The sequence below is a fragment of the Antechinus flavipes genome, chromosome 4 (genome assembly GCF_016432865.1).
Source record: "Antechinus flavipes isolate AdamAnt ecotype Samford, QLD, Australia chromosome 4, AdamAnt_v2, whole genome shotgun sequence".
Classification (NCBI taxonomy): Eukaryota; Metazoa; Chordata; class Mammalia; order Dasyuromorphia; family Dasyuridae; genus Antechinus; species Antechinus flavipes.
The window spans coordinates 67,120,906-67,144,606 of record NC_067401.1 but is presented as its reverse complement, the minus strand read 5'-3'; the positions used below and the strand labels follow the sequence as shown (position 1 = coordinate 67,144,606).

At 34.2% G+C, this 23,701-nt stretch overlaps 1 protein-coding gene and 1 pseudogene across 1 annotated transcript in view; one reads left to right on the top strand and one right to left on the bottom strand.

Annotated features, from left to right (window-relative positions):
• Positions 1–17,594: 17,594 nt before the first annotated feature.
• On the bottom strand, positions 17,595–21,126 carry LOC127561259 (synaptophysin-like protein 1; annotated as a pseudogene).
• Positions 20,895–23,701, top strand: part of PLPPR4 (phospholipid phosphatase related 4) — a 61,173-nt gene continuing 58,366 nt past the window's right edge. Inside the window, exon 1 of the mRNA XM_051993274.1 lies at positions 20,895–21,362. Within this exon, the coding sequence (XP_051849234.1) occupies positions 21,129–21,362 (234 nt within the window). The 5' untranslated portion in view covers positions 20,895–21,128. The remainder of the gene's footprint in view (positions 21,363–23,701) is intronic.

The following is a 23,701-nucleotide window of genomic DNA, read 5'->3' as shown; positions in this document are numbered from 1 at the left end:
TCCAACTAATGAGCAACCACGCAACTTCCAGTTCCTTGCCACTACAAAAAGGGCTGTTACAAATATTTTGCACAAGTGGGACCTTTTCCATTTTTGATGATCTTTTTGGAACATAGGCTCAGTAAAGACACTGCTGGATCAAAGAGTATGCACAGTTTGATAACCCTTTGGGCATAGTTTCATAGTTTTGCTCACCAGAATGGTTAGCTCAGTTCACAACTCCACCAATCAGTTTTCCCACAATCCCTCCAACATCCATCAATATCTTTTCCTGTCATCTTAATCAATCTGAGAGGTGTGTTGTCTTAATTTGTATTTGTCTGACCAATAGTGATTTAGAGCATTTTTTCATATGATTTCATAAAATACTTTTAATTTTTCCATCTGAAAATTATCTCTTTATATATCCTTTGATCATTTCTTAATTGGAGAATGTATTATATTCTTATAAATTTGCCTCAATTCTCTATATAATTTAGAAATGAGGCCTTTATTAAAACCTTTGGATGTAAAATTTCCCCCCAGTTTACCTCTTTCCTTCTAATCTTCTCTACATTGGTCTTTTTTGTAAAAAAAAAACTTTTAACTTAATATAATCAAAACTATCCATTTAGCATTTCAGAATGTACTTTAGTTCTTTTTCTAGCCACAAATTCCTTCTTTCTCTCCACATCTAGACTATCCTTTGTTCTTCTAATTTGCTTATACTATCACTCTTTATTGTGGACATATTTCTTAACTATGGTCCTAAAACACATAGATAGATGCATTAATATAAACAGGATATTAAAGATCATGAGTATTTATAGAGTTTTTTTTAAGGATTTGTAATTAAAATTTTACAATTTTTTAAAAATTTTATCCTCACAAGTATCTTGGGATATATGTATTGTTATCCCCATTTTCTAAGTGAAAGAACCAAGAAACAGAGGTTAAGTAATTTTCCAGATTCATACAGCTAATATGATTGGTACAGATTTTGAACATATGTCTTCCTGATTCCAGTGCTATTTCAACTATACCCCTCCAGCTGCCTTGCAATGAAGGCTCTGGGGAGTCTCAACTCCAATGCAGGAGGAGAGAAAAAATAGAAGAAAAGTATTATCTTCTTGTTTTCAATATAAAATGTGTATAAAATCCCAGAGTCACTATGATAGAAATACCTATTACAGAATGCCCAGCAAGTACAGTATCTATAGGTTGCTCTGAGTTTCTTGGGGATGTCGGTAGGTTATACTTTTTTTCTATTTCTCTTTATCTTTCTACTTCTCTCAGGGGCCCTTTATCAAACAAGAGAAGCATGGATTTTTAAAGTTCTGTAAACTTTTAGTTCCTTTTTTGGCAAGTGAAAAAGGGACAAAGCATGCAAAGTCATACTTTTTTCATAGTGCCACTGGTCTCCCACTTCTGGTTTCTTTTTCCTGTGTATTCTTCAGTTTTACATTGTTATACATCCTTTCTAATATATACCAGTCATTCTGTGTAGTCACTCAACTAGGAAAAGCAGAGAGAAATATATTGCACCTGCTATATTTAATTATATCCCTAGGATGGGCTCAATCTGAAAGACTTAATATGAAAGGAAATAGGAACCCACTGAAGGGGAAGAGCAAAGGAAATAAACATTAAAAAAAAAACCCTCTATGTGGCCAACACTGTGCTAAGTGCTATACAAATATTATCTTGTTTGATTCTAATAACAACCTAGAAATGTAGGGGTTGTTACTATTCCCATTTTACAGTTGAGGAAACTGAGGAAAGCATAAGTAAAATGATTTGCTTCAGCTCACAAGGCCAATAAGGAGTAATAGCTCTGGAATTCAAATATTACATGGACTTTTCCATTAGGAAGAAAATTCTATAGTAAAGGAAGCCAACTAGAAGATCAACTGTATATAGTGTGTGTAGTATAGACATGAGGTGACAAATGTATGCATTTGGGTGACAGCAATGGAAATAGAAAAAAAAAAACAAACAGATATAAGACATATACCCAATTCCACCTCCAGACAGTAAGGACCATTAAGACAGGAGAGATCTTATCTAAACTTCGTATCTCTCTAGAGTCCCAGCATAGTAGTCTGTTTACAGGTTAATGTATGAGATAATGTGTGATTCAATGCCTAGAAAAGCTATTTGTAAACCGGCAAGCATATAAAAGATTTTGGGAAGCTTTTCTGTTTTGGTGACTGGGGCACTCCTATAGCACAGGTCCAATTTACTAACTACAATTAGTAACGTAGCAAGAATATTGTAACAAGGGACAAATATGATAGCAGAACAAAAGGTACTGAATTTTATGTATATGTATATATATATATGTATATATATATATATATGATTTTAGTCTCTTTTGTTTCCTGTATGTATGGAAGGAGTGCCCACTTTGTTGAAATCATGGATACCTGATACAGAGAAATAACTTTATTCCATGGTTTTTTATTCATTATTCAACAGTTTATGAGTATGAATGGAAATTAATTATTTTGGGGTATTGAATAAAATAATGGAGTTCATGGTTCCACTGTTGCCTTGTAATATCAAAAGCCAAAATGGAGAAAAATCAATGAGTCTAAGAAAGAGAAAATGATTTTTGAAGAACAAATTACATTTGACATTTTGATACTTCTAATGAATTCATTTAATTTGTACCCAATTAAATTAAATCACTAGTCAGGAAATCTCATTTTAATAGTTTTTTCTTCAGAAAATATACTATAAAATCATAGGACTTTCAGATTGGAAATATCTTTGAGGTCATCTAGTTCAAATTTCTTATTTTACAAATATAGAAATCAAATCTCAGTTCATGTAAGTGACATATCAAGGGTCACACACTAAGAAAAGACTAGAATACAAATTTCTTGACTCTCAGGCCTTTATTCTTTCTATTAATCAGGCTGAATCTAGGTCATTTTATTTCACAAAACTTTTAATGTAAGAGGGAAGAAAAACTCTTGTTCTAATTCCTCAATATTTGGGATGGTGGGTTGTCATAGTAGTGGGAACATGAGCAAACATGCTATTATTTTCATGTTTTCAATGTTGTAATTTGAAAATCCCTTGAAAGGAGAAACATATATTGTCAAAGAAGAGAAGTTGTTTATATTCATCTGTGATCACACAAAACAAATAAAAGCAAAAAAAAGTGTTTCTTGCTTATCACAGAAATCTGACAGTTTTAATGATTATGTCAAATGCATTTTTTCAGGCATATTGTTTTCTTGAGTTTATTTGGGCTGTGAAGTACTTTATCTTGTGAAATATCACTGTGCTATGCTTCAAGTTGGCACCATTACCTTTTGAATATGTAGGAACAAACCCCAGACTGGAAATGTTAAATCCTTCTTGAGAGGGGACAGGTATAGGAAAGGATTCCTAATGTGGCTTCTTTTTAAGGAGCTGCAAACCAATTATGTTCAATCCAGTGTTCACTAAAGCCTTTACAAGGTACCATCATTAACAATTCAATAAAACAAATATTTACTATGAGTAAAGCACTATACCAAGTGCTAGAGATAGAAACATTTTTAAAAATGACAGTGCCTTCCCACAAGGAACTTATGAAACCATAAAGAAGAGAAAATATAGATATTTTCACTTAAAAATGATACCAGATAATGTGACATGTTTAGGGGAGAATTACAGAGGGCTCTAGGACAATTTGAGAGGGAAGGGAATATTTTTATTTGTAAGAATTGCATGACAGAATTGTAACATTAATTGGGTCATAATGAGAAAAGATTCCAATAAACATAGATGAGATTAGAGTATGTTTCAGGGGTGGGGATTATAAATACATACATACATAAAAATAGGAGAATGCTAGGACGAAGTGAGAGAGTAGCTAATAGAACCTTGTAAAAGAGAGCCATGACAAACATAGGACTTTCTGGCCTTTGCCTCAGAGTTTCTAAATTGGGGTTAGCCTCCTCCTCCATGGAAAATATCATGGGGTATGGCTACTTTCTATGGTGACAAGGGTCCATCCACTGAAGGATCAGAGAACATGGAAGCTGCTCACTAACAGTAAATGAATAAAAAGTTCCTCATCTCTTCCTTCTCTATGGATGGTGACACCCACTATCCAAATAGGTATATTAACCAAGCACCTTTTGGTCCACTAGATGTGGTAATGTGGTAATGGAAACATAAAAGGTTATTTGTAAATCCAAAGGAAATACTGTTATTTCCCATAACAGTAAAATTTATCCCAAAGTGCCAAAAACTCCCACTTATCATTTTAATGGCAGAAATCTCAGTAAGAAAATTGAATGAAATTATTAAAGTCAGAAAAGTAAATTGGAGTCAAATTGTGGAAGATTTAAGTGTCAGACTAAGGTGTTTGCAATTTAATCTATAAGTAATAAAGAACTATTGAAGGTTTTTAATTAGAGAAGTTACATAATGATACCTGCACACTAAGAAGGTCATTTTGGCATCAATGTAAAAAAATAATGAAAAAAAAAAGATGCTGTGAACTTGGATCATCTCATCTCGAGAGATTTGTAGAAAAAGAGATCTCAGAAGTTTCTTATCTCACCTTCTCATTTTAAAGATGAGGAAAAGGGAGCCCAAGAGGTATGTATTTATTTGACCAAGATTACAGAGGAAATGTATAAAAAGTCGGGATTCAAATGCAGATCTTTTATTCCAACTATTCATGTTTATTTAAGTTACAAACTCTTCCTAGACTTGATAATTGATGTAGGATGAGCCATTTTCATTAATGTCATGGAAAAGTCTGCAGAATTTCTATACTATGCTCTGAAAAACACTGATGGGAAATTGTTTCATTGAGAGTAAAGCAATATACTTTTTAGATTATTGCTTATATCATTAGAAAACTGAAGTCATCCTCATTCCCTCTTGTTTGATGTCTATAAGGCATTGTAACTTAACAGAAACATAACTGAAATAAGTCAAGATATTTAATTCTTGTAAGGGATATGTTAGAGCCTGCTTATAGAGGTTAAGGAGGCACCATTGTTTAATTATCCATTTGAGCATTTACACCTTGAAAATCAGTAAATGCCTATAAACCAAGGCTTGATTTATTGTTTTGTGGAGTATCTAGACTTTAAAAATGATAAAGAAAAATGTTAATAATACAAATTAAACTTAAAAGTATATTATACACTAACTTCCAAGGGTAGAGATAAGATGGTAGAATAAACAGCAGAATTCTCAATTATTTTCAAACAAATTTTAAATAAAATTTCAAATCAAGTACTGGAATGGTAAAGCCAATAAAAAATCAAGTTGAAAAAATTTTCCAGTCTGAGGTAATTTAGAAGGTCAAAAGGAGAGGTTATTGAATCTGGGCTAAAGGCTAGTCCAGAGCCCATAGTGGCAACAACAAGAGCAAAGGCAAGAACAGCATTAGCAGCTTCAAGAGCTCTCAAACCAGAAATGGAAAAGGGAGCAGGCAACTGCTCAGAAACAACTTAAAGGGAACCTCTGTGCTAGATTGAACATATATATCTACTTCCTAGTCACAGTTCCAAGGCAAAAAGGAGCACTCACTGTCCTAAGAGAATAGGGACCTTAAGAAGCAGTTTCATTTACAGTCACAAGAAGTCAGAAGGATCCCTGGGGAACAGTATCACTTCTGATCTCAAAAGAGCACTGATCATAGCCTATGAAAATGCATAATGACAACAATAAAAATAATAATGAATTTTTTAAAATCTCACCATAAAAAGCTACTGTGGTAAAAGGGAAGATAAAGACACAAATTTGGAAAGAGGATAAAGTGTCAACGCAGCTATAAATAAGGCCTCTGCATCAAATGTAAATATTATACATGCCTATAAAGAATTCCTAAAAGAACTAAAAGTAATTTTTAAAATTGAATAAAAGTAATAGAGGAAAAAATACATAAATGAGTGATGCAAGGAAATTATGAAAAGACAATAAATAGCTTGCTTAAAGAAATAAAAAATGTTGACAAAAAAACATTAAAAACAAAAACATAAAACATAGTCAAATGGACAAAGAAATACAAAGCTTCAAAAAGTAAAATTAAAAAGTAGAATTAGCCAAATGAAAAGACGTATACAAAAGCTCACAAAATTAGAAGTTAATAACTCCATGAGACATAAAAAACACTGAAGCAATTAAAAGAGTTTAAAATGGAAGAAAATGAGAAATATTTTTTTTATTTTTTTTTAAATTTAATATTTATTTAATAATTACTTTATATTGACACTCGTTTCTGTTCCGATTTTTTTTTCCCTCCCTCCCTCCACCCCCTCCCCTAGATGGCAAGCAGTCCTTTATATGTTGGATATGTTGCAGTATATCCTAGATACAATATATGTTTGCAGAACCAAACAGTTCTCTTGTTGCATAGGGAGAATTGGATTCAGAAGGTATAAATAACCCAGGAAGAAAAACAAAAATGCAGATAGTTCACATTCATTTCCCAGTGTTCTTTCTTTGGGTGTAGCTGCTTTTGTCCGTCATTTATCAATTGAAACTCAGGTCTCTTTGTCAAAGAAATCCACTTCCATCAAAATATGTCCTCATACAATATCGTTGTCGAAGTGTATAATGATCTCCTGGTTCTGCTCATTTCACTTAGCATCAGTTCATGTAAGTCTCGCCAGTCCTCTCTGTATTCATCCTGCTGGTCATTTCTTACAGAACAATATTCCATAACATTCATATACCACAATTTACCCAGCCATTCTCCAATTGATGGGCATCCATTCATTTTCCAGTTTCTAGCCACTACAAACAGGGCTGCTACAAACATTTTGGCATATACAGGTCCCTTTCCCTTCTTTAGTATTTCTTTGGGATATAAGCCCAATAGAAACACTGCTGGATCAAAGGGTATGCACACTTTGATAATTTTTGGGGCATAATTCCAGATTGCTCTCCAGAATGGTTGGATTCGTTCACAACTCCACCAACAATGCATTAGTGTCCCAGTTTTCCCGCATCCCCTCCAACATTCATCATTATTTTTTCCTGTCATCTTAGCCAATCTGACAGGTGTGTAGTGGTATCTCAGAGTTGTCTTAATTTGCATTTCTCTGATCAATAATGATTTGGAACACTCTTTCATGTGAGTGGTAATAGTTTCAATTTCATCCTCTGAAAATTGTCTGTTCATATCCTTTGACCATTTATCAATTGGAGAATGGCTTGATTTCTTATAAATTTGAGTCAGTTCTCTATATATTTTGGAAATGAGGCCTTTATCAGAACCTTTAACTGTGAAAATGTTTTCCCAGTTTGTTGCTTCCCTTCTAATCTTGTTTGCATTAGTTTTATTTGTACAAAGGCTTTTTAATTTGATGTAATCAAAATTTTCTATTTTGTGATCAGTAATGGTCTCTAGTTCATCTTTGGTCACAAATTTCTTTCTCCTCCACAAGTCTGAGAGATAAACTATTCTATGTTCCTCTAATTTATTTATAATCTCGTTCTTTATGCCTAGGTCATAGACCCATTTTGATCTTATCTTGGTATATGGTGTTAAGTGTGGGTCCATGCCTAATTTCTGCCATACTAATTTCCAATTATCCCAGCAGTTTTTATCAAATAATGAAATCTTTTCCCAGAAGTTAGGGGCTTTGGGTTTGTCAAACACTAGATTGCTATAGTTGACTATTCTGTCTTGTGAACCTAGCCTTTTCCACTGATCCACTAATCTATTTCTTAGCCAATACCAAATGGTTTTGGTGACTGCTGCTTTATAATATAATTTTAGATCAGGTACAGCTAGGCCACCTTCATTTGATTTTTTTTTCATTAATTCCCTTGAGATTCTCGACTTTTTATTGTTCCATATGAATTTTGTTGTTATTTTTTCTAGATCAATAAAATATTTTCTTGGAAGTCTGATTGGTATAGCACTAAATAAATAGATTAGTTTAGGGAGTATTGTCATCTTTATTATGTTCGCTCGGCCGATCCAAGAGCACTTAATATTTTTCCAATTATTTAAGTCTGACTTTATTTGTGTGGAGACTTTTTTATAATTTTGCTCATATAATTCCTGACTTTCCTTTGGTAGATAGATTCCCAAATATTTTATGGTATCAACAGTTATTCTGAATGGAATTTCTCTTTGTATCTCTTGCTGTTGGGTTTTGTTGGTGATGTATAGAAAATGAGAAATACAAGCACAATTGGACTGCTATGGAAAGCCATGATTGAAGAAAGAACATAGATATCATATTTCAAGAAATTTTCAAGGAAAACTTCTCTGAAAAAAACACAGATCACTTCTTGAAAGAAATTTCAAAATAAAGACCCCCCCTTCTCCAAGAGTGCTATAGTCAAACTGTAGAGCTCCCAGAAAAAAAAAAAACTTCAAATATTCATAAAGAAACAATTCAAATATCATGGAGGTTCATCCAAAATCACATAAGATTTGGCAGCTACCACATTAAAGGAGCAGTGGGTTTAGAATATAATATTTTAGAGGATAAAAGGAAAAGAATTACAAACAAGAGTCACTTATCCAATGGAACTGAGTATAATACTTCAAGAAAGAAAATTGGTATTTAATGAACCAGAAGGCTTTCAAACAATATATATTTTTAAAAGATGTTTTAAAAAGATATTTGACCTTCATATACAGGATCAAAAGGTAAAAATAAAAGTGAAATCATAAGACAATAAATAATGTTACACTGTATTTCTATATATAACCCCTAAAATTTTTTATCATTATTGGGAAAATTAGAAGGAATACACAGAGAGGACATGGAAGTGCGTCAATTATGTTGGGAGGATCTCTTTAAAAATGCATGAGTGAAAAGGAGGGATGCATTGGAAGAAGGAGGAAGGGAGACAAAAAATAGGGGAAATTATATCAGAGACATCTTTAAGGAAGAGCTGTACTAGTGGAGGGAAAATGATGGTCAGGCAATATGTAAATCTCACTCATGTCTGAATTAATTCAAAGAGAGGATATTACAGGAAGGAGAAGGAAATAAAGGAAAAGAGGTGTGAGTGATAAAACAGGAACAGATTAAGAGATGTAATGGTCAGAAGGAAAACACATTTTTGAATGAATACAGAGTAAAAAAAGAAACAAAAGCCTAAAACAGAAAAAAATGCAATGAAGAGAAATGCACAATTAGTAATTATATTTGGAATGGGAAAGAGATGAATTCACCCATAAAATGAAAACTAATAGTAGAATTTAGAAACTAGAATCCAACAATATGTTGTTTACAAGAAACACACTTGACAAAGAGAGAAATATAATTAAAATAAAGGGCTGGAACAGGATCAGATATTTTTCAACTGAAGTATGAAAAAAAGACAGGGTATCATGTTCTCAGAAAAAGGAAAAGCAAAAATAAATCTAATTAATAGAAATAAGGAGGGAAATTACATATTGTTGAAAGACACCATAAACAATGAAGTAATATCAAAATTAAACAAATATGTGCCAAACAGCATAGAATCTGGATTCTATGGAAAATTAAAATTAGTGCAGATATACATTATAAAATGCTTGGGCATCTATCTGCCAAGAAAACTCAGGGACTATATTAATGAAATTCCAAAACACTTTTTACATAAATAAAGCTATGTAGAGGGCTGAAACTCCAAAAAGGTATGCTTGAATCAGACAACTGAGCACTTAAGGCTAATTACCTATTCAGTGTGAGATAATGGCTCTATATATTTAGATGAGATGGTGATGGGATGGCTTTCCTCATCGTTGGTGTTTGCTGAATGTTTGGTGTTGAGATAATCATAGGTAAGAATTGGAGAGCTGGGAGAGAGAAGTCAGAATCATTTGGCGGCAGGACGAGTAGGAGAGAAGCTGGAGACTCCAGGCTCCAGAATGCAGGATGCATCTTTGGCAAACCAAATGGCAGCTTGCCTGCCTCCTTCACTTCTCCCCCTAAAGACCAAGGACTTCGATTTATTCTGGCTCTGGCTGATAGTGAGGCCCTCCAGGGAACTAGCCCGTACTTTATAAAGATAGATCTAAACAATTGGAGAAATGTTTGTTGCATGTAAGTAATATGAAAAAAATGACAATTTTAAATGACAAAAATTTACTTCTTCACTGCCATACCAATCAAATTACCAAAAATATATTTTATAGAGCCAACAAAAAAAATTTCAACAATTCATTTGGAAGAAGAAAAAGTCAAAAATAACATGGGAATCGATGGAGAGGAAATGTGAAGGAAAGAAATCTTACAGTACATGAAGGTTGATATAATAAGAAAATTAGGGGAACATGGAAAATTTAATCTGCCAGATCAATGGATAAGGAAAGAATTTACAACCCAACAGGAGACAGAAAGCATTATAAGAAATAAAATGGCTTCTTTTGAATACATGAAATTAGAAAGGATTTACACAAAACCAATGCAACCAAAATTTAAAGGAAAGCAAGAAAGTGGGGGAAAGTTTACAAGTTGTTCTCAAATCTATAAAGAACTGAGTCAAATGTTTTACACATATACACACACAAAGCAATCAATAGTCACATGAAAAAATACAACTCTGAGATGTCATCTATCATGTTGATTAACACAATACAAAGAAAGTAACAAATTCTGTAAGTGATGTCAAAAAAACTGAGACACTATTGGTAGAATTGTGAATAGCTTTAATCATAATGTAGAACAATTTAGAACTTTCCTCAAAAGTTTTATCCTTTAACTGAGTATATCCTTTAACCGAAAAATATCACTATTATGTCTGTATCCCAAAGAGATTAAAGAAAAGCAAAAAGGACCTATATGTGCAAAAATATTTATAGCAAATCTTTTTTGTAGTGCCAAAGTATTGGAAATTGAGGGATATCCATACATAAGTTTGGCAATGGCTGAACAAATTGTGGTATATAATCATGAAGGAATTGTATTGTCCTTTAGGTATGTTTTTGTGTCATAAAAATGATGAGCAGGATGATTTTTAGAAAAAACTGAAGATTTATATGAACTGATGCACAGTTAAGTGAGCAAAATCAATGGAATATTATACAAAATATTAGCAATATTGTCATGATGATCAAGCATGAAAGACTGTTATCCTAATTAATTCAGTAATCTAAACAATTTCAAAGACCCCACAATGAAAATACTATCTACTTCTAAATGGTGGATTCTGAGTATACATTGAAGCATCGGTTTTTTTTTTTCACTTCCTTTATATTTCTTTCTTTTTATTTTTTTCAACATGGGTAATATAGGCATAGGTTTTGCATGATTTTACATGTGCAATTTTTTAATAATAATATTTTACTTCCCCAATTACGTATAAAAACAGAATTGTTTTTAAGTTTTGAATTCAAAATTCTACCTGATCATTTCTCCTTTAGCCTCTTACTCAGGCAATAAGCAAACATATAGAATATACATGTGCAATCATGTAAAATATTTCCATATTGTAATGTTCCATCTAGCTTTCTGAAGGGCCTTCAGACCAGTCTTGGTCTCAGCAGAATAATCACCCTGAGAATAGTAAGGGATAAAGTCCAAAGTCTTTACTGTTTCCTTCAATCTCACAGTCTGCGTCAGCAATCTTAGCCAATTAGCCAGTCAGTTGTCTGCACATCTCAATATAATGCTTTGCTTTCTAGAGCCCCCAAGTTGGGGTGACAAATGTACCATTGCTTTCTAGTGTCCCCACACCAGAGTGGATTAAAATATAGTGTCCAGACTAGCTCTTTGGAGAATCTCAGGACCAGCCCGAGTCTTTGGTTTTAGTGGAGAAATGATGAAGGTAGGAGAGCCACCATGAGGCTGGTCAAGTCCTTTCCTTTGTGGCTGAGTTTGCCTCCAGTTTATATACTCTTTTACAATTAAATGAATTCATCATAGTGAGTATAAGCCAATCGTTATATCACTAAGGAACCATTATTTGTTGTAAGATTTTGTGGAAGAAAATTCAAACTGAAAAAAATAGAGAGAAAGTAAAAATATCATATTTTGGTTTGTATTGAGATACAATAAGTTCTTTCTCTGGAAATAGATAGCATTATTCATCTGAGTTGCTTGGGATTTGTTTGGACCATTGCATTGCTGAAAAATGGCTATTATTCATAGTTGTTGATGATACAATATTGCTATTAACTGTGTACAAAGTTCTTCTTGTCCTTCTCACTTCACTCCATTTAAGTATTTTGCAGTTTTTCTGAAATCTTCCTGCTTATCATTTCTTTATAGCATAATAACATTTCGTCACAATCATATACCACAATTTGGCCATTTTCTAATTAATGGGAATCCTCTTAATTTCCAATTCTTAGACACTACAAAAAGAGCCACTATAAATCACAAGTATGATTGATATCATATTGCTTACCTTCTCAATGGGTGGTATAGATAGAAGAGAACTTGGAGCTCAAAAATTTTAAAAAGTTGTTAAAATTTTAAAATATATTTTAAAATTGATCATAAACACATTTTTTGGAAAGCCAGTTGTAAAACATTTACCAACACACTAGTAATTCTAGTTTTTTTCTCAACTATTATTTAGTTATATAATGTTAGTCATTTTACTTTAATAAACCTCAATTTCCACATCTACAAAATAAAGAGCTAGACTGATTGCTAATATGGCAGAATCAAGATGATGTAGTGATAAGCAACGAAATGAATTCCCTTCCAAAAAATGCCTCAAAATAAATCTAGAAAACACACCAGATTCAATCCTTAAGATTTGAGAAGTTTTAGTACTGGAGGGCAAAGAGGACATGAAAGGAATCTACTTCCTAAGAGAAACACCAAAATGAAATGTATCAGCAATATCACAGCCAATATTCAGAGCTTCCAAGTCAAAGAAGCAAGCAGCTAGAAAATAAATATTGAGGAAACACAATCAAGATTATACATAATTTAGCAGCCACTACTATAAAAAAGTGGAAATCTTGGAAAATGATATTCCAGAAGACAAAGAATATTGAGAAACAGCAAAGAATAACTGAACAAAATTGAGTATGATGCTAAAAAGGAAAAAGATACATCTTTAAGGAAATAAACTACTTCTTAGCATTCCTAATTAAAAGACCAGAACTTCACATATACTCTAAAGTTTATGATCCAATCATTCTGGAGAGCAATTTGGAACTATACCCAAAGGGTATGTCCTTTGATCCAGCAATACCACTACTCAATCTATATCCCAAAGAGATTTTTAAAATGGGATGGTAGGACAATTTATAAGGTATTTATAATAGTTCTTTTGCTGTGGTGGCAAAGAATTGGAAATTGAAATGTCCATCAATTGGGAGATAGTAGAACAATTTGTGTTACATAATTTCAAGATATAAAATATTATAATTATAAGATATAATAATAAGATGATTGATTTCAGAAAAATCTGGGAAGATTTACATAAACTAAATCATAATGAAATAATCAGAACCAGAACATTGTGCACAGTAACAACAATATTGTATAATGAACTGTGAACACATAGTTATACTTAGCAACACAATAATGAAAGACAATCCCAAAGGATTCATAATGAAAAATGTTCCTGTAGAGAAAAAAACCAATGATGTCTGAATATTGTTTGAAGTACAATATTTTCACTTTATTTTTCCTTTGATTCAAGCTTTTTTCACAAAATGACTAATACGGAAATACTTTTACATGATTGCACATGTATAAACTATATCATCTTACCATTTGAGAGAGGGGCAAAAAAAGGAGGGAGGGAAAGGATATTGAATTCAAAAAAATTAAGAATGTTAAAATTGTTTTACCATATAGTTAGGGGGAAATAAAATATTCTTTTTAAAAAGAAATTTTGAAGTTCAAACATAAAAATGAAGATAAACAAAATGACAAAGGACTAAATTATATACTGCTTATATTTTAAATGTGATATATGCTTCCTCTCTGAATCTTAAACACGATCAGGAGAGACTCCAATTAGAAAAGGCCTGGGAGCAGTTCTGATATGTCTTTATGAACTTAAAAATGGAAAAAGAGAAGAATACACCTGGATTGAATAGAAAGAAAGATTAGGAAATATTTGCTCAATCAAGGTGCAGCAAGTACACATCTATATAAACAAAAAGGAAAGATGAAGGGAATAGATGACACGAACTTCACTGTGATCTGAATTGGTCACAAGAAGGAAAAGGAGAGAGAGAGAAAGAGAGGGAAAGAGACAGAGACAGAGAGTAGGAGATAAATAGAGAAATAAATTTCACTTAACAGGGAAACAAGGAACTGGAAGAAGCAAGGAAGGGAAATTAAAAGGGAAGGACCATTCCTAAACAATAGTAATGATATATTTTTTTTAATGAGTAGCTCTTTTTTAAATGATAAAGAATGGGAATTTGAGGGAGATTTTGAGGGACAGATTTTTTTTCATCATAAGTCCTTCAGAGTAGTTCTAAGGATAGAAAAATCATTCATACCTGATCATCCTTGAACATTATTACTTTGTAAACAGTACATTTTACTTTGCTTGAGTTCATGGAGGACTTTACAAGTTTCCTTTCCCACAGAACAATAATATCGAATTGTAATCACAACACCACAAATTATTCAGCCATTTCCCAATCAATTTTCAATCTTTTGTCCTGAGAATGGCTATGAAATTGTACATATAGGTCTTTGCTTTTAAAAAAAATTATTTTGGGATTCATACCTAATTGGTGGTTTTGTTAAGTCAAATTTATAGTCCTTTGGGCAAAGTTCAGATTTTTTAATCATTTATCACTGGGGCATGGCTCTTATATTTTTATAAATTTGACTCAGTTCCCTTTATGTTTGAGAAATGAGGTCTTATCAAAGAAATGTGGCTTCAAAATTCTTTCTGCAGTTATTATTGCTAGCTACATTTCCCCCTATTTATTATATTCTCCCTTATCCTGTAACTCCTCAAAAGTATTTAGCTACTAACCACTCCCTTTCCCAATATGCTCTTTCTTTTGTCACCTTCCCTCACCTTTCTATATCCCTTTCCCCTCCTATTTTCCTGAAGGATAAGACATATTTCTGTACCCATACTTATGTGCATGTTACTTCCTATTTGAGTCAATTTTGATGAGAGTAAGGTTCACTCCCCTTCTCCTCCCTGTGAAAAGCTTTTTTTTGGCCTCTTTTTATGGCAGATAATTTACATCATTCCACTTCTTCCTTTTTTTTCTCCAAATATATTCCTTGTTCAACCCTTAATTTAATCTTTTTAAATATTATCCTTTCATAATCAACTCACACCTGTGCCTTCTATCTATATATACTTCTTCTAACTGCCATAATAATGAGAAAGTTCTAATGAGTTACAAGTATCATCCTCCCATGAAGAAATGTAAACAGATAAACCTTGTTAAGTCCCTTATGATCACTTTCCTGATTACTAGCTTATGCTTCTTTAGAGCCCTGTATAGAAAACATAAAAAATCAAATTTTCTATTCAGCTCTAGTCTTTTCATCACAAATACTTGAAAATCTTCTTCTTCATTGAATTTTCACCTTTTACCCTGAAGGATTATACTAAGTTTTGCTGGCCAGGTGATTATTGGTTATGATCCTAGCTCCTTTACTCCATTACATTATGGAATATCATATTCCAAGTCCTCTAGTCCTTTAATATAGAAAATGCTAAATCTTGTGTTGTCCTGAGTGTGACTCCAATATACTCGTATTGTTGCTTTCTGAATGCTTTTAACATTTTCTCATTGATCTGGGAGATCAGGAATTTGACTATATATAATATTCCTGGGAGTTTTCATTTGGGATCTCTTTCAGAGGGTGATAAGTAGATTCTTCCAGTTTCTATTTTATCCTCTGGTTCTACAATATCAGGGCAGTTTTCCTTGATCACTTCTTGAAAGATGATGTCCAGGTTCTTTCATGACTTTCAGTTAGGCCAATAATTCTAAATATCTCAACTGGATCTATTTTCCAAGTCAGTTGTTTTTCTATTGAGATATTTCACATTTTTTCTATTTTTTAAAATTCTTTTGGTTTTGCTTTATTGTATCTAGATTACTCATAAAGTCATTAGCTTCCATTTGCTCAATTCCAATTTTTGAGGAATTATTTTCCTCAGTGAGCTTTTGTACCTTCCTTCCCACTTAGCCAATTTTGCTTTTTTAGGCATTCTTTTCATTAGGTTTTTTTTTTGTATTTCCTTTTGTACCACTCTCTTCTCTTCCTATTTTTTTCTCTGTCTCTCTTATTTGATTTTCAAAATCCTTTTTGAGTTCTTTCATAGCCTGAGACGAATTCTTATTTTTCATGGAGGCTTTGGATGTAGGAGAGCTTTGGCTTTGTTATCATTTCCTGAGTGTGTGTTTTGATCTTCCTTGAAATCATAGTAACTATCAATGTTCAGAAATTTTTTCTGTTGTCTGCGCATTTTCCTATCCTATTCTCTGCTTTTAACTCTTTGTTAAAGTAAGGCTCTGTTTCCAGAGTGGAGGATGCACTGTCCCAAGATTATTTCAGAGATTCTTCTAAAGATCTAACTGCAATTGCTCTTTTCAACCCTAGAACTGTTAGGAATGTCCTTGCCCTATTATAGTTGGAAGACCTAATGTGCCAAAGTAACAGAGTCCTGCTTAGTGGGAGCTGGGACCAGGATTGGGACTGGGGCTGCACTAGTGTAGCTTACATTGGGATTGCACACTGGACTCCCACTTTATTGCCACAGACTTTTTCTGCTGGCCTCACAAGTCTATTTTGGCATCTCGGGGCTGAAAGGTCTAGATGCTTCCAGTACTGCCACTTATTTAGAGGTCCTGCTTTGCTAATGTGAGGGCTGAAGCTTGGGCCAAGCCCAGGCTACACTGGATCAGCCTGCATTGAGATTGTGTGTAAGGTTCCCACCCTGGATCAACAGACCTTTCCTGTTGATCTTCTAAGTTGTCTTAGACTGGAAAATGTTCTACTCCATCTTTTTTGGGTTCTCTGATATAAGTAAGAAAGAGGACAAATATTAATAAGAATATGCCTGCAGTTTTCAAAGTGTCTAGGTGAACCATATTTAGAATATGCTTACTTGTGAAACCAACCAGCATGATATAAGTACCCTGAACTATAGAATTATTATACTAACTACATCAAAGAACATTTAGATATGCTGAAATTTCCAATCCCCATTCTCTAAAAAAAAAAAAAAATTCTACCACTGTAAAGTATTGAAGGTCATTTATATTAAAATCCACATCTTTATTCAGGAATTTTGTTTAATATTTAGATTTAAATTCTGAACTAAACACTTTTTGCTATATTATATTTATGATGTTATAAGCCATTTAAAAATCAAAACTAGTCTTAAGGCATATGAATTGTAAAAATTTACAGTAGTGTATAATTCAAATGCAGTTTCTTCCTTTTTAAAAATAGAATAATATATACCCTTCCTGAATAGATACATGTGTTAAGGCCTAAGGGGTAAACACTTTTGCTATGCAAAAAATAGTGAAGAAACTGCACATTAATTTTTACTTCTACAATTTTATAATAAATCCCTAGATCTTTGAATCTACAAATTGAAACATTTGCATCCAGAATTTGTATCTAAGACATACATTCATATAAAAACTAGCTATTACTTTTATTAGGAACAAATTGCACCGTCTTTAAAAATGCATTGTAGAATGGATTCTTATTTTACACAGTGTAGTTCTCTCCTTACATTCCTGTAGGGGGTGCAACTGTTTTTGCACTGAATAGAAACATTTGATTGACTGTGCAAGGGGTCTCCTTATATACAAATCAAGCATTTCATTCCTAAAGTATCTTGTTCAGAAAACCAAAGATCACTGATATATTCAGATAATGCATATAGCTTACAAAGGCATAGTAGCAGTTTATCTTCTTGCAAGAGTCAATCTAACCAAAAAGATTTTTCATCTGTGGTCACTTTAATGTCTGTCAGAGCCTTAGCCAAGGCTCAAATGTTCAACAACCACAAGAAAGTAGCAATAAGAGTAATCAGGAAGTTGATAAAGTGGATTTTTGACTCTTCTGATGTAAAGTACCAGTGCAACAATACAGTGTAGGAAGACAAAGGCTACAAATGTATCACAGAACTGAACAGAAAAAAAATCTCCTATAAAAACAATTGCTCCAAGTTATATTACATTGAGACTTCAGTATTGCATTAAGTGAAGCCTGATTCAACCTGAATGGGTAGGCAAAGGTAGCTTCACTTGTCTCATTATTAGGAGTACCTTGATGGTCAGGAAATTTGGAAATTTGTTTTATTCTTAAAACCTCAAAAAGTGGCAACAGAAAAAAATGGAACTACCCACTGGAGAATCTTAATGAAATGAATTGAAGTTAATGTGGAGGTCCAACATCCTCTGAGTATAGGAGGAAAAGAAGGAAAGAGTCAAGATCATCGGATGAAAGAGTAGAAGGCCAGATTTAGTGGCCCAGCAGTGAAGGGAAGTTCTATTTCATTTCTGATAGCATAATAGTATTCTCACATCTATATGCTATGGTTTGTTAAGCCACTGCCTAATTCATGGGTATCCTCTTAGTTTCTAAGTTTTTTTTTTCCATCACAAAATAATTGCTATAAACACTTTTACATAGATATTTCTTCTTTCTGTTTCTGTTTCTTTCTTGTTCCTACTTTCTTTAATCTCTTTGGGGTGTAGGCCTACTATTGTATAGCTTTGTCAAAGGACATGCATTGTTTAGAAATTTGTGTGTGTGTGTGTGTGTGTGTGTGTGTGTGTGTGTGTTTAATTCCATGTTGCTTCCAAGAATAATCGTGTCCATTCTCAGGCCCACAAAACAGAACAATGTGCTTCTTTCCTCACAGTCCTACTGACATCTGCCATTTTCATTTTTTATCATTTTTGAAAAATTTTGTCATTTATCATATTACCAATGGGTATGAAATAGAACCTCAGAATTACTTTTATTTGTATTTATCTCACTGTTAGAAATTTGCAGCATTATTATATACCTGTTGCTCACCTTGGTTCTTTTCTTGAGAACCTTCTGTTCATATTTTTACATCATTTGTTAATTGAAGAATTTAATATAATTTAATTGAGGAGATTTATATGCTGTCTCTCCTATTAAAATGCAATCTCCTTGATGATAAGGACTATTTTATTTTTATCTTTATATCCCCAATACTTAACACATGTCTGCAATACAGTAGGCACCTAATAAATGCTTGTTAATTTATTTGTCTAATTTAGAAGGACCTACGGGACAGAAAAAAGTTGATATTCCCTCTTGGGGACAGCTAGTTGATGTAGTAGTTAGAGCATCAGCCCTGAAGTCAGGAAGAACTAAATTCAATTCTGGCCTCAGACATTTAACACTTCCTGACTATGTGACTCTGGGCAAGTCACTTAACTCCAATTGCCTCAGGAAAAAAAAAAGATATCCCCTCTTCTCCCTTAAGGAAGAAGAAACTCAACAGTTGGCCAAGTTAATTTTGTGATATGCCCCTGGAATACCTAAGTTAAAGAACTGAAAATAGGCTTTGAAACAGAAAAGATCTTAACTTGTGATAGTATTGATAATAAAGATGGTAAAGTGATAAATAAGTTAAACAAGGCAAAGAAATGCTCTCTCATTTTTAATGTTGTTATTTCAAGATAATGGCATCTTCTGGTAATATGGGACTGCAATTTGTCCAAAACATACGTATCACTCTGATAATGAGAGGAAACATAAGCGACTTTTTTTTCTACTCCTCCTTGATAATAAAATTTTAAGCTTTCCATAATTATTCATTAAGAGATTCCACATTTTCCTTTAACAATTTGTTAAATAGAGATGTTAACAAAAAGCAACACTTACCATGTTTCATGAAAAAAAACAAAGATTCTTGACAAATTCCACAAACAGATAACAGACTACTGAATGTCTACCAAAATGTCTACCAATAAAAATACTTCTGTTTCTTAATTGATGGGTATCCTCTTAATTTCCAAGTTTGTTTGTTTTTTTTCCACCACAAAATAATTGTCATAAATATTTTACATAGAATATTTTCTTCTAGAACATTGGACATTTTCAGCCAAGAGTTGATATTGAAATACAGGAGCCACCTGCCAGTGGCTATTGGAGGGCTAATTCAATCCTATCGAATGGATCTCTTCCTGTGAGAGGATGATGATGATTATTATGATGATGATGATGATGATGATGATACAAGGAGACTGAGAGGCAGTTATGTTGTCTGAACCTCTCTCATCTTCCCTTTGCCTCCAATTTATTTCATTCCCAGTCCACAAGCAACACCTGTGTCAGTAAAGGCTGCCCCACAACTCCCTCAAGAGTCACAATCCACAGTTGCGGAAGCTCTCAGAGAATTGACCTGCCCCTTCACCCAGACATGGTCCTTAACAAGTTGAAGAATTTAATCTTTTATTTTATGGTAAATTTCTTTGACTTGTCACTAAAGCATTAACTGAAGAGGTACGAAACAAGAACTTTGATACCCCAATGATGGTCATCATCTAGTTTTCTATACCTTCCTTCAAAACCTCCTTCACCATCATCACCATCACCAGCAGCAGTACTAGGACCAGTACCATTGTCTTCTGCACAAATCAAGAATCCATGTCTGCACGAGACTGGACATTGCGTAAAATGAACTACTTTATGATAAATACTAGACCATGCTGTAATGGACACCCAACAGAGGCATTTAATTAAGAGGGTAGTGGATGGGACCAATATAATTATTTCTTGGGGTTTTTTCTAGGAATGGAAATCATGATTTAATTTTGGGGAAAGAGAATTAGGACAAGGCAGTTTTCTTCCTCTGAGGCTCAATGTGCCAAGTACAGAGTTCCTAGAGTGACAGATGTTGATTCTTCAGAAGAGAATAGGCTTCAGAACCCTCAGCTCTATTACTGCAGAAAAACCAGGGTCCTTCCCCTCCTTTTTCTGGGAGTAGTAGGCTTCTTGACGTCAAGCCTCAGAAATGCTGTAAAGCGCTTTGGCATCGCTAGAGCTGGAGAGAGCTGAGGGAGAGGGAAGCTGGGAGAAGGGGAAGGAGCCATTGTAGCAACAGCTTTGGAGGTTAGATGGGTGGCGGGAAGTGCTAGAGGAGAAGCAAAAGGGGGCAGTTGATTGGGGAACAGAGTGAAGGGGTCAGAAAGGACCCTGCAGCTCGAAACTGACAGCACTGTGGCAGCAGTGCTGCAAAGAGGGGGTGGGGAGAGGTGAGAGGAAGCTGCTGCATGCATGCAGCGCGCTGACTCCCAAAGCGTCCAGGGGGAATGTGACATCAGCGCCGGGCGCTGGCGGCTGAAAGAGGCAGCAGCGGCGGCGGCTCTCCTCGGAAGTGCCTCCAGCTCGGCGCCCCCTGGAGAAGACCCCCGACCCTTGCCCAAGGCAGGCATGTCGGCCAAGGAAAGGCCAAAGAACAAAGTGACCAAGGACAGCGTCACCTTACTACCTTGCTTTTATTTCGTGGAGGTGAGTGAAGGGCCCCAGACTCGGGGGGATCTCCAGCCCAGGGAGAGAGCGTATTGCAGAGCTGCCCATAGAATTCAGCACTTGGACAGCGCAGCGCTGAAGTACACTCTGGCTGAAAGCAAGGCTGCTTGAGCCTCCCCGCCCCCCTCACCCCACCAGATGCCTGGTTTAGCCTGGGCGAGTTTACCTCCGTTCTCATTTCTATGTAAGAGTCTGGATATCTATGTCTGCACACCCGGGAGTGTTCGATTCCACGGTTGTATGAGCCGAGGTGGCCTGTATGGGAGGGATACCTGTGTGAGTGGAGACTTCTCTGGGTCGTGAGAGAGCCGCTAAGTCAGTTGGTGATCATGTCTGTTGAGAGCGTTGCCTATGCCTCCTAGCTGTCAGTATACCAGTATTTCAAGTACATTCCGTCCACTCACTAGGCATCTAGGATTCTAGAAGACCCTATTTTCCTCTAGTCAGAATTGCGGGTACATAAGGGTTAGTAGGTATGTACCATTTGGGTACAGTAGCTGAATAATGCATAGTATCAGATTTATTTGGATCGTCTATGTTGTTGTTGTTGTTGTTGTTGTTTTAAGCTTTCCTTATGTCCTGATTAAGATGGTGCTCACGTCTACTTCTAAAATTGGGTCTGCACCATCTGGGTAATAATCCACTGCCCCTTTCCGATAAAGAAAATGGTGCTAATAATTTACATCAGCTGATTTTTGAATGATTGATATATGCATATTTATTCTAGAGAGAGTAAAAGCTATATGGAAGAGCAGTTGACATGTAGGAGGATTTGAAATTAACTTTTCACTTGGAAAAATGCAGAATTTAGAGGAGGAATAATTTATAGAAGGTTTTGAGAGACTGACAGCTAAGGGGATTCCATGCACTGTGGTTCATTGCAATAGGAAGACATGTTTGAGCAAAAGGTTTATTAAATCATAGCTAAGAATTGGTGCAGGCAAAAAGACTTGTTGGATTAACTCTTTGGAGAGAAAAGATAAAAAAATGGAAAATACCTTCTATGTAATCCAAGCTCAGGTAATTTAAAGAAATGTTAATAAACGTGCCTGTATTATTAATTTCTTTCTTTGGCTATCTAGCCCAACATGGAGGCTTTACATTTAAAAATACAAGACATCAGGAATGATTACTCCCTTGAAGCTGAGGGATGATTTCAGACTTTTTTGCAACTGATAGTATGCACTGAAGTTTGTTTTGGAAGTGACAAACAAAAACATCATTATTTTGGTGGTTTGTATAATTTGTAGCTAATAAAGGAATGAATCATCAATTCAGGCATATCTAATTCACCTTATTCACTTCGACTCTATCACCACCTCACACCCCCTCGAAAATTTGTTAGTCCTATTTACTTGGTTTGGTTGAATATCAAAAAGCCTTGTCAAAAATGTATAGCTATACAGCTGAGAGGAATTTTAGATTCCTCAGCCCCTCATTTCACAGGCTAGAAAGCTGAGGCCTAGAGGGGAACTGAATTGCCCAAAGTTACACAGGTGGCAGAGCTAGGATTTGAACCCACATCTTCTGACTACAAATGCAGCACTTTGCTACTAAACCTCATCAGCTTGATGGCCATACATGATGGGGGAAATGAGATTAAAAATAGATTGCATCAGATACTATCAGAAGATATTTTATTATTCCTTAGCTTAAGTTCCAAAATCCCTACATATTATACTAATATAATTTTCATCTCACATTAAAGGTTGATAGTTTTTCCCTTAGTATTTATTATATTTTGTCCAGGATTAAGAAACAATAGAATGATTCTGATACTCCCACGAGGAGATATAACTGAAGCTGATTTAGAACAGTAAGCTCAAACTTTAATGTGGATATATTAGCTAAATACTTCAGAAATGGTACTGTCATTAGAAAAAAAGTGAGAGATGAACAAGAAGAATAGGGAAATGTCTTATAAAATATTTTCATGTGCTTGCCAAAAGCTTCTAAGAAGTGTACTTCTAATGAATGTATACCAAAAGTGAAAATACTCAGAATATCTAAATCCATTACTTCTGACACTCAAATGCAATGAACATCATGTTAGTATCTCATATATTTAAGGAGTTATTTTGCTTTGACAATCAATAATAATATCTTAAAATATCCTTCTTTCCCCATATATTTGAATGTGTTTAGAAATGTCCAAAAAGTAAGCTAGTGTTTAATATATTCATCTTGGTATTTTCTGATGCCCTCTGTTAGCTCTAGAATATTAAATATTCTAGATTAAATATTTAATATCAGTCAATGCTAGAAAATGTTTTATTTTTAAGGACATTCAGATATCAAGAGATATAGAAGCCAGTGCT